The following is a 19,995-nucleotide window of genomic DNA, read 5'->3' as shown; positions in this document are numbered from 1 at the left end:
CTGGGCTGTAGTACATATGAACTCTGATCATGTGTTCTGCGAAAATTGTACCCTGATCATGTAATACACATTACATATGTAGGTAAGTGTTTACTGAGTGTATCTATGCATATCGGACTCTAACAACCCAACATATGTGGAGGCCGGCGTACCTTCAGAGCAGACAAAGCACCAGCTGACGTTGACGTGTTCATGGTTGCGGAATCCCCTGCGGGGGGTGAAGTGGTTGGGACACAGGAAGCTGTTGTTGGCCAGGACCACACTGCCCGCTGCCATGCAGTAATCGTTGGCATGGTACGCCACAGGGCAACGCACACAGCGTGTCAGACGACCTACAGGACACACAACACAGGGGAGACAGAGGCAGAATGAGCTGTTAGTTAGAATATCTAGTACACATACAGTACCCATCGAAAGTTTGGACACACCTACTCATTCAAGAGTTTTTATTTATTTGTTACTATTTTCTACATTGTAGAATAATAGTGAAGATATCAAAACTATGAAATAACAAATATGGAATCATGTAGTAACCAAAAAATTGTTAAACAAATTAAAATATATTTTATATTTCAGATTCTTCAAAGTAGCCACCCTTTGCCTTGACGACAGCTTTGCACACTCTTGGCATTCTCAGAACCAGCCCTATGAGGTTACCTGGAATGCATTTCAATTAACAGGTGTGCCTTGTTAAAAGTGAATTTGTGGAATTTGTTTCCTTCTTTATGCATTTGAGCCAATCGGTTGTGTTACCTGGAATGCATTTCAATTAACAGGTGTGCCTTGTTAAAAGTGAATTTGTGGAATTTGTTTCCTTCTTTATGCATTTGAGCCAATCGGTTGTGTTGGGACAAGGTATGGTTGGTATACAGGAGATAGCCCTATTTGGTAAAAGACCAAGTCCATATTATGGCAAGAACAGCTCAAATAAGCAAACAGAAACGACAGTCCATTACTTTAACTTCTTATGGGCAGGTAGCGAACCACCTGGCCAACATCCGGTGAAATTGCAGAGCGCGAAATTCAGAAATACCAAATTCAAATATTTAACATTATTGAAAATATATGTGTTATGCATCAAAATAAAGCTTAACTTCTTGTTAATCCAGCCGCCCTGTCAGATTTCAAAAAGGCTTTACGGCGAAAGCAAACCATGCGATTATCTGAGGACAGCGCCCCGCATACAAACACATGAAAATCATATGCGCCACAAAAGTCAGAAATAGCGATATAATTAGTGCTTTACCTTTGAAGATATTCTTCCCAGAAACATCACAAAGCGTCCTTTTGTTCGATAATGTCCTTCATTATGTCTTAAAAAATGTCAATTTATTTAGCGTGTTTGATTCAGAAATACACCGGTTTCAACTCGTCCAACATGCCTACAAAGTATCTAATAAGTTACCTGTAAACTTGGTTGAAACATTTCAAACAACGTTCCTAATCCAACCTCAGGTACCCTAAAACGTAAATAATCAATAAAATTTAAGACGGAATAAACTGTTTCTAATACCGGATAAAAACAATGTGAAACGTGCTCCAGTTCATGCACACCAAAACAGAGTCCACCTGGAGTGACACTTACAATACTGCCCCCTACCCAAGAGAGGTTAAGACAGGCAGGTCAGTCAATATGGAAAATTTGAAGAACTGAAAGTTTCTTCAAGTGCAGTCGCAGAAACCATCAAGCGCTATGATGAAACTGGCTCTCATGAGGACTGCCACAGGAAAGGAAGACCCAGAGTTACCTCTGCAGCTGAGGATAAATTCATTAGAGTTAACTGCACCTCAGATTGCAGCCTAAATAAATGCTTCACAGAGTTCACCTAACAGACACATCTCAACATCAACTGTTCAGAGGAGAATGCATGAATCAGGCCTTCATGGTCAAATTGCTGCAAAGAAACTACTACTAAAGGACACCGATAATAAGAAGAGACTTGTTTGGGCCAAGAAATACGAGCAATGGACATTAGACCGGTGGAAATCCGTCCTTTAGTCTGACGAGTCCAAATTTGAGATTTCTGTTCCATCCGCCGTGTCTTTGTGAGACACAGAGTAGGTGAACGGATGATCTCTGCATGTGTGGTTCCCACAGTGTAGCATGTCGGAGGAGGTGTGATGGTGCTTTGCTGGTGACACTGTCAGTGATTGATTTAGAATTCAAGGTACACTTAACCAGCATGGCTACCACAGCATTCTGCAGTGATACTCCATCCCATCTGGTTTGCTCTTAGTGGTACTATCATTTGTTTTTCAACAGGACAATGACCCAAAACACAGCTCCAGGCTGTATTTGACCAAAGAGAGTGATGGAGTACTGCATCAGATGACCTGGAATCCACAATCACCAGACCTCAACCCAATTGAGATGGTTTGGGATGAGTTGGACCGTAGAGTGAAGGAAAAGCAGCCAACAAGTGCTCAGCATATGTGGGAACTGTTGGAAAAGCATTCATCGTGAAGCTGGTTGAGAGAATGCCAAGAGTCTGCAAAGCTGTCATCAAGGCAGTGGGTAGCTACTTTGAAGAATCTCAGATATAAAATATATTTGGATTTGTTTAACACTTTTTTGGTTACTACATGACTCCAGATGTGTTATTTCTTAATTTTGATATCTTGACTTTATTCTACAATGTAGAAAATAGTAAAAATAAATAAAAACCCATGAATGAGTATTTGTGTCCAAACTTTTGACTGGTACTGTATATTTACTTCCCACAGCTCATTTCAAGTAGTGGGTCTTTCTATCATGGTGTTGATATGAACTAGCTGAATTTCTTGTGCAAAATGAAAATTCTTTGAGAAAACATGTTTGCAAACATTTTTCAGTTTTCCAACTCTAACCTCATCCCGTTCTCCTTTAGAGTTACCAGGGTAAGGTGGTTGCAATTGAGAAGATTTGCATAAAATCTAATTAAACTGAACTGTGCTGGGTGGAGCAGAGCAGCACACACCTTTGGGGACGGAGGGGTTGACAGGGTTAGTGATGAAGCAGGACAGACAGACGTGGAGAGAGCAGCGGAAGCCCCCGTGCAGGGGGGCAACGGGAGCGTGATTGGCGATACACTCTCCATGGTAGAACTTCCCACACACTGGGATCATACAGCGCCTCACGTTCTCCCCGGGCTTCTTACACGCAAAACAGGTATGGACACCTAGCAACAAACACATCAAGTTTAATAAACTGGTTTACAAGCCAGAGAGAATGGTGGATGTTAGGATGAGAGGGTAACTGAGGGGAGAGAATCAGCAAAATTATGTGTGAAACAATCAGATAGCACACTGATAACTCTATATGCAACTAATAATAGTCTTTCCACAATTTTGTCCAAGTAGGAATGAGGCATAAAAAATATGTTAATGAGGATACAGTGGTTGTGTTTTTACAGAATATATGCTTGACCCACCAGACTTGCACTCCTGGCAGATGAACTTCCCTTTAGGAGGCTCTGTGAGGCCGCTACACTGGAGGTGGAAGGCCCCACAACACTGGCCCTCACACAGCAGAAGCTCCCCAGTCTTCTCACATACCTACCCGTACAGTCCATAAAGGTTTACACAACATTAGAACAATGTACACAGCTGTCTGAAACTTTCTGATGGGCAAAGAGCAAATAGACTCCACAATCACTTATAGCACTTTAACCTTTTCACATGTGAGTTCCAAATATCCCTAACGGTCACCCCAGGGTGAGTTGTTTTATGCACATTCCAAAATGGGATTGTTTCGCAACGCGATAGTTATCACACGCTGCCTGATAATTATCTGTAGGTTATGTTTCAACTTGTCAATTTCAAATTATTTTCTATCAAGTTTTATTCTCTAACAACAGTTTGAATTGAGGTGTGTTCCGCCTCCTCATTAATTCACATAGAAGTATCCCATTTCACTGTTGCAGACAATTTATGTTTGAGGCTTTACTGAGCTGGACAAATTTCTTCAAGGAGAGCCCAAGCACTTCCTCAGTGTTACGCAGATCAAGTATGCAGACATTTACCCAGTCTTGCACAAACTTTTTCCCTCTGGCACATTTTTTGGCTGGCGCTCACAATGCCACTATTGTTGTTTTCCCCAAAAATTATAACTTTGGATATGTGTGTTGCTATCAAAGTAAGTGCCTTATTTTCTGTACAACGTGTTGTCGTTTCACAGTACAGTACCAGTCAAGAGTTTGGACACACCTACTCATTCAATAGTGAAGACATTAAAACTATGAAATAGCACGTATGGAATCATGTAGTTACCAAATAAGTGTTAAACAAATCAAAATCTATTTTATATTTGAGATTCTTCAAAGTTGCCACCCTTTGCCTTGATGACAACTTTGCACACTCTTGGCATTCTCAGAACCAGCTTCACCTGGAATGCTTTTCCAACAGTCTTGAAGGAGTTCCCACATATGCTGAACACTTGTTGGCTGCTTTTCCTTCACTCTGCGCTCCAACTCATTCCAAACCATCTCAATTTGGTTAAGATAGGGTGATTGTGGAGGCCAGGTCATCTGATGCAGGTCATCAGACCAAAGGACAGATTTCCACCCATCTAATGTCCATTGCTTGTTTCTTGGCCCAAGCAAGTCTCTTCTTCTTATTAGTGGTGGTTTCTTTGCAGCAATTCGACCAGGGAGGCCTGATTCACACAGTGTCCTCTGACCAGTTGATGTTGAGATGTGTCTGTGAAGCATTTATTTGGGCTGCAATCTGAGGTGCAGTTAACTCTAATGAATTTATCCTCAGCTGCAGAGGTAACTCTGGGTCTTCCTTTCCTGTGGTGGTCCTCATGAGAGGCAGTTTCATCATAGTGCTTGATGGTTTCTGCGACTGCACTTGAAGAAACTTTCAAAGTTCTTCAAATTATCCGTATTGACTGAGCTGCATGTCTTAAAGTAATGATGGATTGGCGTTTCACTTTGCTTATTTAAGATGCTCTTGCCATAATATGGACTTGGTCTTTTACCAAATAGAGCTATCTTCTGTATACCAATCCTACCTTGTCACAACACAACTGATTGGCTCAAACGCATTAAGAAGGAAATAAATTCCACAAATGAACTTTTAACAAGGCACACATGTTAATTCAAATGCATTCCAGGTGACTACCTCATGAAGCTGGTTGAGAGAATGCCAAGAGTGTGCAAAGCTGTCATCAAGGCAAAGGGTGGCAATGTCGAAGAATCTATAACATAAAATATATTTTGATTTGTTTAACACTTTGTTGGTTACTACATGATTCCATATGTGTTATTTCATAGTTTCTACAATGTAGAAAAGAGTAAAAAAATAAAGAAAAACCCTTGAATGAGTAGGTGTGTCCACATTTTTGACTGGTACTGCATGTACAGTATATGTAGAGCATCATGTATTTACAGTTTTATTCACATTGACATTTACTTTTACTTACAAATAATGCATTCCGATTATTGCATAGATTGTAATAGACACCTGCGATATGTGTAAAATACTCTTTAAGGTTGTACTAATTATGATGAGCTAATGCTAAGCTATTTGCCAGCTATGTGTGGCACCATGTTTGTTGACATTATACAATGCATTCTGGGTGTCACGTAAACATCTGTCAGACCAAAGATGTTATAATGAGATGAAGGAATGGTTCACTTATCTTTCGAGTAAACTTCCGTACTTGAATGGAAGTGATTGATCGTAGACGACACACCACTTCAACATGCATACTGCAAACAGACCAAACTCATCTTGCCTCCTCTTCATATCTTTGGTTGGAGTGAAAAAACAAACATGGTGGCGCGCACAAACTAAATATCGTCGGATTACTTAAGATTTTTATTAAGTGTTTTACTCAATTATTTCGATCAATGGTGAGCTCACCCATGATGTGATGAATTATAAATAGTAATTGCTATTAGATAATTCTTATTGTGGTTCCTGTCAGCCGAGAGTTAGTGCTAGGACTAATGTAGCCTACAGTTTCCGGCTGAATGATTGTGTTATGACGTTGCTACTTCTGTGAATGTCTGAACATTGCATCCAAAAATAAACTGCTCACATTCAGGACATAACTTTGTGAGGACTGTGTTTGTGCAAAATGTTTCTGTGAAAAAACAGTGTGGCCAGCTCAATCGCAGACTGTTGCGTCAATCCAAACTGGACGTTCTAAATAAGAGTTCTAATCACACCGGTTTGAGCGTATCCTGCAGGGACCACTGTAGAATGATCACACCCGTTTGTTGGTACATGTCAAAGGGTTAAAAAACACAAGGTAACCACTCTTTTTATAGATTTCTTTCCCAATTTTGTGGAATCCAATTGGTAGTCGTAGTCCTGTCCCATCGCTGCAACTCCTCTACGGACTCGTGAGAGACGAAGGTCACGAGCCGTACGTCCTCCAAAAGACAACCCAGCCAAGCCGCACTGCTTCTTGACACAACGTCTGCTTAACCCGGAAGCCAGCTGCACCAATGTGTCAGAGGAAACACTATACACCTGACTAACGTGTCAGCGTGCATTGTGCCCGGCATGCCACAGGAGTCGCTAGTGCACGATGGGACAGGAATATCCCTGCCGGCCAAGCCCTCCCCTAACCCGGACAACGCTGGGCCAATTGTGCGCCACCCCATGGGTCTCCCGGGCGCGGCCTGCTGCGACAGAGCTTGGACTCAAACCAGGATCTCTAGTGGCACAGCTAGCGATGCAGTGCCTTAGACCACTGCGCCACTCTGGAGGCCCCTTACCACTCTTATATTGGTGATGTTAGACGTACTCACCTGACACACATTCTCCTTCAATGAGGCCACGCCCCCTCTGTCCACTATGATCTTCTTATTGGGGAAGAGTGTGTCATCGCACTGTGAAGACTCCTCCCTCATGGATGAAAAGCTGTCATCGAAACTGGATGCCAAACCCTGAGGTGCAAATAAGAAGAAAAGCAGCAGGACAGTTCAAGCACCGAAAGCCACATTGCAAGCAATCATGCCGTAACACTATTCGATGCAGAAAAAAAAAATCAGGTACGTATTGATGCATGTTTTAGTGTTATTGTTTTCTTTTTGGGTCGTTATTTTGTAATTACAATTTTACCATGTAATTTCTATGTTATTATCAGGTAAAACATATGGACCATCAAATTAAGCTGCAGATTTAACCTCTTGTCTGACCTCTGGGTCTATGGTGTCCCTCCCATCGTCATGGAGATTAGTGTCCTTAGTGGGGGGCGTGGTGAGGTCGATGTCTGACCCCCTCTCCATGCAACTCTGTGTCTGGGGGCAGTCTGGTTGCTTGATCTTTGATTTAAAGGAGTGTTGTCCAGAGCCTGGGGAAAAAAAACAGTCAAGTCAACTTTGACCCCAAGACCAATCAACCCTCTGAATTGACAATCATGAGGTAAATGAAAGCAGCATCACAAAGCATTGTGATAAACAGTGTATAGCCTTACATTTCTTAATGCTTTTCCTGTACACATCTTACACAACAGTGGGAAAGACGCTTAAGAACTGTGTAATGCGGACAGTTTGAGGGAGGTCCTTCCTGTGTAGACTGACCTGAATGAACAGCATGGCTTGATGAGCTGGACTTCAGGGACTTGACCTGTAATACACAATTAACCAGTCAACCCCTGCTGTAAGGCCTTCACTACTGTGAAAACCAATGGACCCATAAGAAAAATCCTTAAAGGGGCAATCTGTAATTGGTACATTTTTTTCTTTACTTTAAAATTAATTATATATAGCATTGTTTCTTGAAGAATGTAAAGTATAAATGCCTCATGAGCTTAATTCAACTGTTTAAGGGGACAATGTGCAGTTCAATCAATAACAAAGCATACACCCCACCACCTTTTTGGGTAAAGAGCTTAGGAATGGAGCTGGAGAAATGTAACCACTAAATTCATAGATGGGGCAATGGATGCAAGGACTGACCATCTATGAGATCAAAACGATAGTTTGAATCATGTTTTTAAGCTATACAGTGTTTGTTTACAATGACATTGTTTACAAACAGTGGAGGGAAAAAATATATATTTTGGGTCTGATGGGGTTAACCTTTCTGGCACAGGCGTTCCGCTACTGACCCACCTCGACAACATCCGGTGAAATTGCAGAACGCCAAATTCAAAATACAGAAATAGTCATAATAAACATTTATAAAAAATACAAATGTTATACATCGGCTTGAAGATTAACTTCTTGTTAATCCAGCCACTTTGTCAGATTTCAAAAAGGCTTTACGGCGAAAGCATACTATGCGATTATCTGAGGACAGCGCCCCACTTACAAAAGCATACAAACATTTTACAACCAAGTAAAGGAATTACAAAAGTCAGAAATAGCGATAAAATGAATCACTTACCTTTGAAGATTTTCATATGGTTGCAGTCACAACAGTCCCAGCTACACAATAAATGTTTGTTTTGTTCGATAAAGTCCCTCTTTATATCCCAAAAACTCAGTTTTGTTGGCGCGTTTTGTTCAGTAATCAACTGGCTCAAAGGCGATCAAAAAATACAGACAAATACATCCTAATAGTACCGGTAAAGTTTGTCGAAACATGTCAAACGATGTTTATAATTAATCCTCAGGTTGTCAATTGTCTAAATAATCGATAATATTTCAACCGGACAAAAGCGTATTCAATAGAAAGGAAAAACAACAAAGGGCGCACACTTGGTCACACGCGCAAACCAGCACTGCATGATTCTACAGTCCACTGACAGAAAGGTCTCATTCTTCTTAATTTTTCAGAAAACAAGCCTGAAACAATGTCTAAAGACTGTTGACATCTAGTGGAAGCCATAGGAATGGCAATCTGGGCCCTAACACATAGGATACTCTATACTCTCTTCAATTGAAAACTACCCACATCTAAAAAATCCCACTTCCCGGATGGATTTTCCTCAGGTTTTCGCCTGCCATATCAGTTCTGTTATACTCATAGACATTATTTTAAAAGTTTTGGAAACTTTAGTGTTTTCTATCCAAATCTACCAATTATATGCAAATCCAAGCTTCTGGGCCTGAGTAACAGGCAGTTTACTTTGGGCACGCTTCTCATCCAGATGTCAAAATACTGCCCCCAAGCCATAAGAAGTTTTAACCTTTCTAGGGCAGGGGTTCCGCTCGACAACATTCCGCTGAAAAGGCAGTGCGCGAAATTCAAAAATATTTTTTTAGAAATATGTAACATTCCAACATTAACAAGTCCAATACAGCAAATGAAAGATAAACATCAAAAATGCTTTACAGTGAAAGCACAACATATGATTAGCCAAGTCGAAAAAACACAGCCATTTTTCCAGCCAAAGATAGGAGTCACAAAAAGCAGAAATATAGATACAATTAATCACTAAACTTTGATGATCTTCATCAGATGACACTCATAGGACATTATGTTACACAATACATTTTGTGTTTTGTTCGATAATGTGCATATTTATATCCAAAAATTTCTGTTTACATTGGTGCCTTATGTGCAGTAATGTTTTGATTCCAAATCATCGGGTGATTTTGCAGAAATACTCATAATAAACATTGATAAAAGATACAAGTGTTATTCACAGAATTAAAGATAGACTTCTCCTTAATGCAACCGCTGTGTCAGATTTCAAAAAATCTTTACGGAAAAAGCATAATCTGAGAACGGCGCTCAGAACCCAAAACAGCCAGAGGAATATCCGCCATTTTGGAGTGAACAAAGTTAGAAACAACACCATAAATATTCACTTACCTTTGATGATCTTCATCAGACGGCACTCCCAAGAATCCCAGTTCGACAATAAATGACTGATTTGTTCCATAAAGTTCCATAAGGTCCATCATTTATGTCTAAATAGCCACTTGTTGTTAGCGTGTTCAGCCCAGTAATCCATCTTCATGAGGCGCAGACACTTCGTCCAGACAAAAACTCGAAAAGTTCCATTACAATCCTTTAGAAACATGTCAAACGATGTATGGAATCAATCTTTAGGATGTTTTTAACATAAAACATCAATAATGTTCCAACCGGAGAATTCCTTTGTCTTCAGAAAAGCACTGGAACGAGAGGTAACTCTGTCGGGAGCGCACGTCATGAGACCAAGGCACTCTGCCAGACCACTGACGCAAAGAGGTCTCATGAGCCCCTCCTTTATAGTAGAATCCTCATTCAAGTTTCTAAAAGACGGTTGACATCTAGTGGAAGCCATAGGAAGTGCAACTTTATCCATATCCCACTGTGTATTCGGAGGCCAAGCCTCAGATGTCCTACTTCCTGGTTGGATTTTTCTCAGGTTTTCGCCTGCCATATGAGTTCTGTTATACTCACAGATCCGATACTAATACTAATATGATATATTAGCTTCTGGGACAGAGTAGGAGGCAGTTCACTCTGGGCATGCTATTCATCCAAAAGTGAAAATGCTGCCCACTATCCCAAAAAGGTTAATGAACAAAGCACAACCATTCCCTAACCCCTCCATACCTTTTGCTTTGGGATTGTGGCAGCCTCTGAGTATTCCAGAATCTTCAGAGTGGGTTTTCTCTGTCTCTTACGGATGGTTTCCAAGTAAGGAACGTCACCTGCCACAGGACAGTGTTATTATGGACCTTTACACACATCTGGGATAATGAGGTGTTTAGGATCTAAGACCACTACTACAGAGGAGTAATGTAATAAAACCAGTAATTCCTTGGTTTCAGGGCACATTGTTTACGAAAACATTTTGTAATTTTTTGCAATTCAACCAAAGTATACATTTGATATGTAAATGGTTTCTCACCAACATTCTTTGTAAGACTGTCACACAACAGCGAAGGGTCTGCTTCAGGAGGCAGGGTTGGAGTATCTATGGACAGGATAGGTGCATCCTGAGGGGGAGTGTTCTCTATTCGGGGAGGGGCTTGTCCATTTGGGGTCTTGGATGGTTCCTCTGGGGGCAGGGATTGTATTTCAGGAAGTGGGTTCAGAGGGGCATGGTCATGTGTGGGTTTCTCTGATGGTAGGGGATCTGGTTTGTTGCTGTTGGACTGTGCCACCTGGAAAAACATGAAGAGGGTATAGAACTGGTATCATGATACAAAACCCAGAAAATCCAAGAGATGTAATACTGTATGTTTGAGTGAGCTACCTTTCCCAAAGACTGGAGGGCCTTTTTCTGTTTCTTCCTTGTGGAGAATATCTGATCATACTCTTCTGTCCATTCTATGAGTCTTTTGCTTGGTTTTCTAATTCGTTTATGTGCTGATGAAGGACAAGTGTGCAAAAAGTATGAATATGCCACACATGTAAAAACCATGACATTTCATGATCTACAGAATTTGGCATCATGGCCCTGAATCGGACGCTATCACATTATAGCTTTTGATATTTTCATTATGGCATAATTCCCAAAGCAAAGTCAATGCATTGATCAGTCATAATCTCCTTTGGGATACCCTTCTGTCAAACCAAGAAGAAGAAAAAACTATTCCTTACCTGTGGGAGCCTCCTGGCCTTCCCCAGTACTTTGTGTAGTGTTTGCAGAATTGATGGCAGGGATAATCTGCTGGTCCAACCTTGTCTTTGTCTGAAAGGACACTGATGGGTCTGCACCACCCTGCTCCAAAGGCACCATGTTCTGTGGTCTCTCATTCATTAGCCTACTGCAGCCCTCCCCCAACCCCCCTACTGTCCCTGAATCATGGTTAAACCTCTGACAGGCATTGCTAGAAAGATGGTGTGAGGCCTCCATCCCAAGGTAGCCAGGTCCAGGAGACCTCTTACCACAAGGCTCTTTTCCATTAGGTTTAGTTTTAGTCCCAGACAAGCCTCTCTTTTTGGCTGACCTTTTCAAGTCCTGGTTTATGCTGCCTTCAAGTTGTGGGATTTCTACTTTCAGAGAAGACTTGAGCTTGGGTTTGGCCTTTGTTTTGCCCTTGCACTGTTGACTTTTACTGAGACTAGGGCCTTGACTGAGTGACTCCTCTCCTAGTAAGGGTGGAATTACTGAAGGCTCCTCTTTTACATGGGCAGTTGGTGGTCTGATTTCCAGCTCCAAGGGTGTACCATGTTTCTCCCTGGTATCGTGCTCGTCCTTCAGCAGCATGAGGAAAGTACTGAACTTGTAGTTAGTGTCTGGTTTAAAAGACACATGTTTTTCATCACCATCACTTGATTCCAGGGACTTGAAGGATAACTCTTTGATGTCTTTGAAGACATCTATGGGAGAGAAGCATGGCGAAGGAGAGGAACAGTAGGAGATGTGAGACACACAGTTCTCTTTCTTTTCCTTCCCAGAAGTTAGAGGTATGAAATCCGCAGGCATCTGGGATACAAAGAAGCTCTCATTTTCTGTCTTAACCTCTGCCTCAAAGTCCTTCGACCTGGTGAACTTTGATGAAGAGCAATTTGGAAAAGCCATGATCTGATTATCGTTGTCAACCTTTGAAGGTTTGTCCTCTGTATAACAGTTTGTTTTGGTCTCTGGTTTATCAGAGGGAGTGTTTGTGGAAGATGACACCTTCCGCTCAGCTTCCTCCATAGCTTTAAGAGCTCTGGTCATGAGGCGGTTGCTAGCGGGCAGATGCGCAGGCTGCTTGCCCAGGTCCTTCGACTGATCCGTGAGCTTGGGCACACTTAAGACTGGAGTCTTAAACTGATAACCAGTCATTTCTTTGACTGTTGCATTGGACACTGGAGTCTTCGACTGATCAGCAGGGCGTTCTTTGACTATTACACTGGACACTGGATTCTTCAACTGATGACTAGAGCATTCCTTGATTGCCACACTGGACACTTGTGTCTGTCTGTTGACAGCAGCTGCAGTTTGAGTATTTTTCTTGCAGGGGCCCTTACTAAAGGAATTGTGTTTAGATATGGAGGTGGTAGTGATGAGTCGCCTGTCTTTTCCTGGTTTGCTGAACCACAGGCCAGTTTGGACTTCAGGCTGCTTCTTCACTTTTTCTACTACTGGAACTGAGGGCTGAGTCTGAGAGGGCTTGGATTGACGCTCAAGTGCTTTAGGACACAAAATATTGGGGATAGAGTCAAGGTCCAAATACGGACATTCTTCGATGTCCCCCTCTGGCTTGTGAGTGCTTCTTAATGTTTCGGTGTTGAAGAACTCATTTTTAGCTTTTGATGCTTTAGTTGGATTCTTCTTCCTCTGAGGCTTCTTGAAAATGCTTCCTTTTGGGGAAGATTTACTTTGTGGTGATACAGTTCCGTTTGTTATGTGACTTGGTGCAGGGGATATAGAGGCAGATGGAATGTAGGAAGGGGGAATTGGAAGGTCCTTGTTCTCTAATGTGGACCCATCATGGAGGGTTGTATCTATGGAGTCAGGTCTAGAGGGCCCCATTTTGGGCCGCTCTGGGAGGACAGCTTCTGCCTCAGCCACACTTTTTTCCCAAGATGCTTTAAAACGCTTGGGTATCTATGGAGGAAAATAAAGTGTTTTTGTAATCACAAATATTTGTATTTTGGATACATTCAGGTAAAACATGATTGGTTATTGTCCAACATACAAAAAAGCTGAGCCACATGTTTGATTCACATTAATAATTACAGTGTATTTGTAGTCTTTGTCTCTTTGCCTTCCTCTCCTGCGTATCAAGGGGAGCTGTTCAAACTCAAAGCCTCCATGAAAAGTGTGTGTAGCTTTTCCTGCGACCCAGGCCAGTTCCAACGGCTCTCCAAAGGTCCTGATGTGGTACTGCCGACAAGGCCTATCACTGGGCTCTGAAACATCACCACACAGGAGCAAAGGATCCGGTAGATTTCATTTTCATTTAACATTTATCACAAGTATAAAATACATTTTGCAAGAGAAATGTGTCCATTTCAATGTAAAGTGGATTGTGAAATATAACACTTCAAAGCTAGTACAAATCTGTTCCACAAGATCAGTTTAAAAAAAACAATGAGATGTTAAAATAATACCCAGGACCAGGGCCTACCTTTCATTTTGTGGTAGGTTCCCTGTACTGGGTCAACTGTCATCTCACAAGGCCACCAGGGTCTTCGGTTGAACTTTGCCCATATAACTTCACCCTCTAAAAACTTTACAGGTGGAAGGGACTTCTTCTTTGGGCTGTCCATCTGTTGATAGACACCAAATAATCAATATTTAAATTACTTCAAGACATGTTTAAATTAATGTTATATGCAGTACCAGTCAAATGTTTGGACACACCTACTCATTCAAGGGTTTTTCTTTATTTTACTATTATCTAAGATAGTGAAGACAGCAAAACTATGAAATAACAGATATGGAATCGTGTAGCAACCAAAAATGTGTTAAACAAATCAAAATGTATTTTAGATTTAAGATTCTTCAAAGTAGCCACCCTTTGACTTGATGACAGCTTTGCACACTCTTGGCAACCAGCTTCATGAGACAGTCACCTGGAATGCATTTCAATTAACAGGTGTGCCTTGTTAAACGTTAATTTGTGCAATTTCTTTCCATCTTAATGCTTTTGAGCCAATCAGTTGTGATGTGACAAGGTAGGGGGTATACAGAAGATAGCCATATTTGGTAAAAGACCAAGTCCATATTATGGCAAGAACAGCTCAAATAAGCAAAGACAAACAACAGTCCAACATTACTTTAAGACATGAAGGTCAGTCAATACAGAACATTTCAAGAACTTTGAAAGTTCCTTCAAGTGCAGTCGCAAAAACCATCAAACGCTATGATGAAACTGGCTCTTATGAACACCGCCACAGGAAAGGAAGACCCAGAGTTACCTCTGCTACAGAGGATAAGTTAATTACAGTTACCAGCCTCAGATATAGCAGCCCAAATAAATGCTTCACAGAGTTCAAGTAACAGACACATCTCAACATCAACTGTTTAGAGGAAACTACGTGAATCAGGCCTTCGTGGTTGAATAGCTGCAAAGAAACCAATACTAAAGGACACCAATTAGAAGAAGAGACTTGCTTGGGTCAAAAAACACGAGCAATGGACATTAGACCGTTGGATATCTGTCCTTTGGTCTGATAAGTCTAAATTTCAGATTTTTGTTTCCAACCGCTGTGTCTTTGTGAGACGCAGAATAGGTGAACGGATGATCTCCGCATGTGTGGTTCCAATCGTGAAGCATGGTGTGGGGGTGCATTTCTGGTAACACTGTCAGTGATTTATTTCGAATTCAAGGCACACTTAACCAGCATGGCTACCACAGCATTCTGCAGCGATACGCCATCCCATCTTGTTTGAGCATAGTGGGACTATCATTTGTTTTTCAACAGGACAATGACCCAACACACCTCCAGGCTGTGTAAGGGCTATTTGACCAAGAAGGAGATTGATGGAGTGCTGCATCAGATGACCTGGCCTCCACAATCACCCGACTTCAACCCAATTGAGATGGTTTGGGATGAGTTGGACTACAGAGTGAAGGAAAAGCAGCCAACAAGTGCTCAGCATATGTGGGAACTCCTTCAAGACGGTTGGAAAAGCATTCCAGGTGACTACCTCATGAAGATGGTTGAGAAAATGCCAAGAGCATGCAAAGCTGCAATCAAGGCAAAAGGTGGCTACTTTGAGGAATCTAAAATATAAAGTATATTTAGATTTGTTTAACACTTTTTTGGTTACTACATTATTCCATATGTGTTATTTCATATTTTTGATGTCTTCACTATTATTCTACAATGTAGAAAATAGTACAAAATACAGAAAAACCTTTGAATGACTAGGTGTGTCTAAACTTTTGAATGGTACTGTAAGTAAAAAAGGTTTATATCAGAATTTACATGCCAATTTATATACGCAAATGTAAACATATGCAAGCATTCCAATATTTTCCAAGACTATACGGTTGCTGAGTTGCCAGGACCAAAGTCCTGGTAAATTAGGTTAGGTAAAGTTAAATCCCTGCAACTCTATCCTAATTTTCACCAGAAGCAAGATAGTGCAAATCCACATCATATTACCAACTATCTTTTAAACACTAAAATGCATATATCAGCTCTGTGCACACTCTCTAGCCTAGATGTCAGTCAACCTTACTAAACTTGTATCAACTGATCATGCATAACATTCCAGCCACTAAACAAAGCTCTGGATATGGCCTGACTAATGACTTTTCTCTGTGCAGGTGTTTTATTAATTTCAAAAGGTATTTCAAAAGGTATAATTTCAACTATTGATTGTAATTCACCATATGATATGCTGGAATTACATGGATCATTTCCAGCTCTGAGGATCTTATCTATTATAGAGAAAGTGACCTCGCTTGACCTTTCTTGCTAATTAGTTAGGATTTAGGCCACTCACTATCTTCATTGACATTTCACATATAATCAAAACCAATAAGCTTGACAATTTATGTTGCACAGTAAAACAGGTGATCTGGACTGAAAAGGAAGTACCCAGGTCAGAACTGTGACATGTTACAGGATTAAATTTGAGGGCTGTTGGGTACTGCATGATGTTGCTGTCAATAGCCATGTTATGTAAAAGGTGCCATTAATGGGGGGACACTAGGGGACTGCAAGCCTTTACCCATAGATAGCCCTGGCTTCAGTAATTTCTTTACCTTCAAGTTAAACAATTCAGGAAGAGGTTCAGGTGACTTTCCAACTTTGCTATGTCTGTCTGTCAGAGGTAAAGCTGTATCCTCATCATCCTCTTCATCATAATCATCATCATCATCAAACAAAGTGGACTCAAAGTGCAGGCAGCCATTCGCAAAAGGGCTATTGCTATCCAGTGAAAAGTCTGGACTAGGTGGGTCAGAGAAGCAACAGTCACTCTTCTTCTCCACACTAGGATTAGTCTTACTGGTGTCTGTGTCTCTCCTGCCTGGCTGGGGAGCTGTGAGGGCCAAGGAATTCCCAAAGTCAGTTTTCCCAACAGCATTCCGGGTGTGCGAGACCTCCCTCTCCCCCTCTCCAACCTGTATCAGGTCCGGGTGGCTGACCGTGGTGGTCAGGTGCTGTAGCCTTCTCAGAGGACTGTAGGAAGAGGATAGGTTCTTGGGCATGAACCCATAGGTGGATGGAGGTTTGAGGGCAGGGGCGGTGGACAGCTGCATGGCACGTGGAGGGTCTAGTCTAGAATTGGGGTTATTGTGCTTTGAGGAGGGAGAGAAGGGGTCATTGGGGGCAGAGGTCACTGTTGGGTCAGTGTGACAGGCCTGAGCATTGCTGATGGGCAGTTCATAGGGCCGACTCATCCTGGTAAGGCTCCATCCTAAACATAAAAAAAACAGAAATAGGCCCAAAAAATATTTAAAAAAATAAGTGATAGCAACTTTAATTGCATGGATTTGCAATTATTGATCACATACAATTTGTTTTACTGTTCGTGGTTAGCTATTATAGAAAGTGGCAAAAATGGGGATGGTAATAGTATATTATTGAAAAGTTATTAAAAATGTTTTTTTTAAAAACAAGTGTTGTAAAATTAGGAAAGTTTTAAATGACTTAGTTTCGTTATATATAAAAATGTGATATGGTTATCTTTCCCCACCTAAAAAAAATGAAAATAAAGTATTAGGCAACAGTGTCAACAGTGTCATTCCACTCCTCGCTACACCGCCAAGAACGTGGAATTGTGGCAACCTATTGCGCGTTTGGCAGGCCGCTGGTCATGTTAAAATTAGACCAGAGTACCTGTAATGACACGCTGTCCTGCCCAGCAACAACGAAGGGTTAAGTTGATTTCAAAAGGCTGATGAAGAAATCGCGAAACCAAGAATAAAATGGACAGCTCCTGACAGCGCCTGTGCATCAACTCTGTGTGCCATGGCTCACGAGGCACCACAGAGATATCGGTTCAGTGCATAGCTGGCACGCGAACATACAGTATCGACACACAAGTTCACACTGCCACACATACGTACAGACTTCCACCGACATATGTATACTGTGCACAATGACAGAACGTTTAAACAAATAAAAACGCGTATGACAATGATATGCCGCAAGAATCTTACCATTTAAATGTCGGTCACCGCAAAAACAACTGTCAAACCTTTAATTTCTATCATTAAATATGCTATTTTCGAATTTTGTGAAAGCGGATGAGGAGAATCCCAGCAGCAGCAATACTAGGCCAGGATCCTGTGGACATATACTCTACTTGCGATAGCTCTTACACCACCGGCGGCCCCTTCAAACGATAAATATATGCATGCATTTCACTTACTGAGAGAACCACCCATTTACAACGACATATCATACAGTGCTATAAGTTTCTAATTCCTTGTTACCTCATATTCAATGCATTATTAAATTATGACTATTTCCTAGCTGTCGACCTGCCCCTTGCAGCCCCTGCCTGCCCGTGTCTGTGTGAGAGCGGACCAATCGGCACTGCCTCCCAACCCCCAGTTTGGAGTAATGCTGAGGCTTTGAGTTCCACCAAAAATATTTGTGATGGAAAAATTACGGGCATATTCCGCTCTACTGGTTTTTAATTATCACATAGATTTTCAATTACTGTCATTCACATTAATCACTATGACATGCCTGTCATTTGCTCAATCTGTGCCAACAATGGCATCATATCATACGGACATATGGACATCTCAAGCGCTTTTAAATTATGGGATTAGAATGTTTTCATGTAAATGCATTCTAATATAGGCTACCCAGAAAACAGATGGCTTCCTTGTCTTTAGACGAGTTGCAAAACCTTTTTCTCAGCTCACCGGGTCCTTCAAAATGGAGTCGGTTCACAAAAAACAGGCCACAAAGTGTTAATATGCTCGCTATGAAGTTCACATCAAAGCGAAAAAGATTGAACCGCAACGCACACATTTCCAATCCATTCAAAACATTCCAAAGCCTCAATGCAAAACTGCATTCATTCATTAAACACCATTGAATAAACCACTTTCCACAATAATATTTAGTGTATATCATATGTCAGGTTACAGAAGAAAGGTTCACGAGCAAATGTAACTGGTGTGTGTAGTAGGGGGACAGTGTTCCATAATTCGCAGGCATTTCCATAGACTCCATCATGCCCTGAACGTAAAAAGAGAGTTTGAATCACGTATTGTCTTATTTGTGTGGATTGTTGCAAAGGAAATTATATTGGTAGAGACCGTGGATAGGGGGTGGAGTGGAGTCGTCCTAGATAAATGCACAACCATTAAATATGCACAGATGTTAATCAAATAACAGTTCTGTATTTCGTGAAGGCAAGCTATGTCTTCACACTCTCCATAAAATTAATATGCGATATTTTTGATCGAGGGGGAAATCTGAAGCCTCACGGAAGAACTGCGCTGCCTGCTCAGCCTCGCTCGCATGAGCCTGGTGGGAGAGAGGGCCTGCAGTGTACGGCGATGGGCACACACACAGTCAAAATAGCGCCCCGACAGATCAAACACGTTCATGCGTCTACAAGCCCTACTAAACGCGTCTTTCTTTCCTTTTAGACTGCACTGTAACGAGAAAAATATATATAACATGATGTAAAGCCTATCTATTTACATATCCGTCAAGAAATCGACTTAAAGTAAACTCTTACATCATCATCTTGTTGTGAGCCGTGTGTTCCTCTGTGCTGTGCTGTCTCTGTGTCTGTGCAGTTCGTAATGTCGGCAAAGTCAGTCATAGCAGAAGACAATGGTGGTTTGAGACAGGAGCACATGAGTTTCTGATGAAGTTAGTCAGGTTTAAGTAAGCCTTTTTATGGACCACTCTATTCTTATCTTATTTTACACCACATGCTGCCATGCCTGATTTATACACCTTGTGCTCCTCCACCTCTACCCGAGCTGTTTTCACTCTTCACCTGTACAATGTGGACTCTTACAAGTATCTTATCTGTAAACGAGTTCATCATGCCTCTTTGTGGGAGAGTGATTGACAGGCCCATTCTAAAGTCTGTCACTGCCTATTAGCCTACTTACTGACAGCTTGATTTAGTCACTTATGTTAATGAACTGTCCTCTATGAGTCCATGACACAACTGTAATGTAATTCAGTCATATGTCAGTATCCATACTCATGCTTTCTTTGGTAACCCTTTACTAAAACTCTCTGTCATAAGGGCTACATAACACTGTTAGGCCTATAACACTTTTAACACAGCCATAT

The 19,995-nt window shown here is 41.4% G+C and overlaps 1 protein-coding gene across 1 annotated transcript in view; it reads right to left on the bottom strand.

The window, feature by feature from the left end:
* The window catches only part of LOC139422458 (histone-lysine N-methyltransferase, H3 lysine-36 specific-like), a 29,007-nt gene extending 11,879 nt beyond the window's left edge, over positions 1–17,128 (bottom strand). The window contains exons 1-13 of the mRNA XM_071173629.1: positions 16,479–17,128; positions 13,887–14,028; positions 13,496–13,668; positions 11,425–13,363; positions 11,078–11,190; positions 10,730–10,985; positions 10,432–10,529; positions 7,435–7,438; positions 7,134–7,288; positions 6,744–6,881; positions 3,411–3,534; positions 2,958–3,158; positions 153–332 (exon numbers count right to left, since the gene is read on the bottom strand). Of these exons, the coding sequence (XP_071029730.1) occupies positions 153–332; positions 2,958–3,158; positions 3,411–3,534; positions 6,744–6,881; positions 7,134–7,288; positions 7,435–7,438; positions 10,432–10,529; positions 10,730–10,985; positions 11,078–11,190; positions 11,425–13,363; positions 13,496–13,668; positions 13,887–14,028; positions 16,479–17,117 (4,162 nt within the window). The 5' untranslated portion in view covers positions 17,118–17,128. The remainder of the gene's footprint in view (positions 1–152; positions 333–2,957; positions 3,159–3,410; positions 3,535–6,743; positions 6,882–7,133; positions 7,289–7,434; positions 7,439–10,431; positions 10,530–10,729; positions 10,986–11,077; positions 11,191–11,424; positions 13,364–13,495; positions 13,669–13,886; positions 14,029–16,478) is intronic.
* Positions 17,129–19,995: the final 2,867 nt, after the last annotated feature.

Source organism: Oncorhynchus clarkii, chromosome 12, assembly GCF_045791955.1.
Source record: "Oncorhynchus clarkii lewisi isolate Uvic-CL-2024 chromosome 12, UVic_Ocla_1.0, whole genome shotgun sequence".
In the NCBI taxonomy this organism is placed as follows: Eukaryota; Metazoa; Chordata; class Actinopteri; order Salmoniformes; family Salmonidae; genus Oncorhynchus; species Oncorhynchus clarkii.
This window is presented reverse-complemented; position numbering and strand designations above follow the sequence as displayed.